This window comes from Octopus bimaculoides, chromosome 2, assembly GCF_046866305.1.
Source record: "Octopus bimaculoides isolate indiv1 chromosome 2, ASM4686630v1, whole genome shotgun sequence".
Lineage (NCBI taxonomy): Eukaryota > Metazoa > Mollusca > Cephalopoda > Octopoda > Octopodidae > Octopus > Octopus bimaculoides.
Genome location: NC_142929.1, coordinates 144993692 through 144996191, shown reverse-complemented (window position 1 = coordinate 144996191; position 2500 = coordinate 144993692). Strand labels below are relative to the sequence as shown.

The 2500-nt window shown below is 37.3% G+C and overlaps 1 protein-coding gene across 2 annotated transcripts in view; it reads right to left on the bottom strand.

The window, feature by feature from the left end:
• Positions 1 to 2500, bottom strand: part of LOC106880576 (glutamate receptor ionotropic, NMDA 2A) — a 139024-nt gene that overhangs the window by 55763 nt on the left and 80761 nt on the right. For both annotated transcript variants that reach the window (XM_052965894.2, XM_089347811.1), the window contains one exon: positions 1332 to 1513. In XM_052965894.2, the coding sequence (XP_052821854.2) occupies positions 1332 to 1513 (182 nt within the window). The remainder of the gene's footprint in view (positions 1 to 1331; positions 1514 to 2500) is intronic.

Sequence of the window (2500 nt, the reverse complement as noted above, 5' to 3'; positions counted from 1 at the left end):
ATTATTCTAGGTGTGAAATTTTAGCAGGGAGTTATGTTTTAAATCTTTCATGTTTACACGTCTTCCAGTGTAGCTATACCTACAAATATATTGTCCATTTATCTTCTTTAAACGTATATAAAACTGCACGATACCACAGCATAAGAAAGGAAAAATGAGAAATAAAATTTTGGAGGAATTGATCAGCTGACGAATACGCAAAGCAACGCAAGAGATAGAGAATGCAGACGCTAAAATGTTAGAGTAAAATAATGCTATCGATAAATCAGTGAGAAACATTTTCTAAATAATATTCTGTCAGCTCTCGACATGGCCTCACCATAATTTGTTTATATTGAATTCCTTCCGGACTGCTAAAAGTTACTTCAGTTCTGCATGTCACAGTTAACTTCTCCAATAAGCTGGTTGGTAATACGAGTCGTTTCATTCTAGTTTCTATTCTTTTATTACCAGAACAATGGTGGAAAAGCATTCTCGTTCTGTTGTGGAAATGGCATTTCTTTCGTTGGATTCTTCTAATTGTTTAACGACAGAAGCATAACTCGTAATACAGCTCAATGCTAAAAGGAGCGCGTGCGCGCGCACACACATTCACACATACCGGACCTGAGTCACTAACAAAATAAGCGTGAATATGATTGATGACGTATAATTCTAACAATAAAATTTCAAAAGGGGATCCTCCGAATTATCTCTGGAGTAACGTTACTTGATATACTGCATAGCTCGGGGATCAGAGAATCGCTTTGGGTCGAGCCGCTAATTCTCAGTACTTAGAGGCCATAGCTTCAATACTTAGAACTTGTGTTTAATCTGTCTTTGGAAAAAGTCTGATGAGTTGTCCACAAGACTGTAGCTTTCATGGATTCGAAACCATTGGTCACTTATTGACCACACCTTAACTTTGTGATTTAATGCTTTGATATGTTCTATTCGTTAGAGTGTGTTTCATATTCAGATATATGATATATATATATATATATATATATATATATATATATATATATATATATATATATATATATGTATGCATGTGTGCATGTATGTATGTATATATGTAGGTAGGTAGGTAACGATGGATGCCACTGCTTTGCTTCATACAATCTCATCTTTCAAATCTTAACTACATATCTTTATTTGAATCAGTGAAACCAATAGTAGAGGTCATTAATACAAAATACCGCCCAGTGGTCCGAACTCAAATACTTTCGGTTTCATAACGAAATACTTAGCCATCCCTCCAATGCAGGGATGATGATCCTTGTATACATAAAGTGTTGCTATCAATATTTTGACATTCATTGTATAGACAGAACAAGTTGTTTACTCACCATTGTGTTGAAGATCTAATAGAACTTGGTTGAATTGATCAATATATTTCGACCCCTTCGGAAAGGCCACACCATAGCCAGCCATTGCGTACCAATTTCCTACGGTACGTAATTTACACAAGTCATCTTGTCCTGCTCTGTACTCCAGCACTGTTGCGTCGTAGATGAAGGCATCAATCATACTGGGAGAAAAAAAAAGGAATAGAAATAGCGATGTAAAGAATAAAGGAAAACAAACAAAAATGTCAGTCAATAATTCGTTGGTTGTCGCATGGAAAGGACTTAGTTACGGTATTGAACAAAACTTAGAAACAGGACTATGTATGTATGTATGTATGTATGTCGTGGCACTCCGTCGGTTACGTCGACGAGGTTTCCAGTTGATCCGATCAACGGAACAGCCTGCTAGGGAAATTAACGTGAAAGAGCACTCCACATGTGTGTGTGTATGTACATTTTATCTTATTTACCTCTCTCCTTTTATCAACTTTTACCTTTTCCTTGTTACAGTAATTGGACTGTGTCCATGATGGGTAACCGCTGTGAGGGTTTATTTTTCAAAGACTGTTATTTATTCTATCGAAATATTTTACCAAAGAGATAAATTAAGGAGACGCAAACAAATCTAGCAGTGGTTGTCAAGCTTGTGAGAGACAAACAGAAACACAAAGACACACACACACACACACACACACACACACACACACACACACACACACACACACACACACACACACACACGTGTGTACGATGTGCTTCCACACAATTTCCGTCTACTAAATTCACTCAGAGAGCACTTGGTGACCCAAGGTTGAGTAGAAAACATTTCTCCAATGTGCCGCGGAGTGGGATTGAAACTGAAATCCCGCAGCTGCGAAGCACATGTGTGTGTGTAATCCCTGTTGTGCTCATCTGTTTTCAGTTTTGTTATTGTTTTCACTGAACCACACCCAGTTCTAAATCAGACCGACCAATACCGATTAACCTTATATTATATTTCTTCATAGTCATGGCCGATACATTGTTTATTTGATGTACAGCATACGAGACACTTTAGGCTTTCGTAAACACCTGTTTTTATTGGCAGTGAACTTTCGTTAATTGCTTTTTACATCAATCGAACACGTTGTCTTAATTAATTAGTCTGGGAAAGCTAAGACGTGACTAGG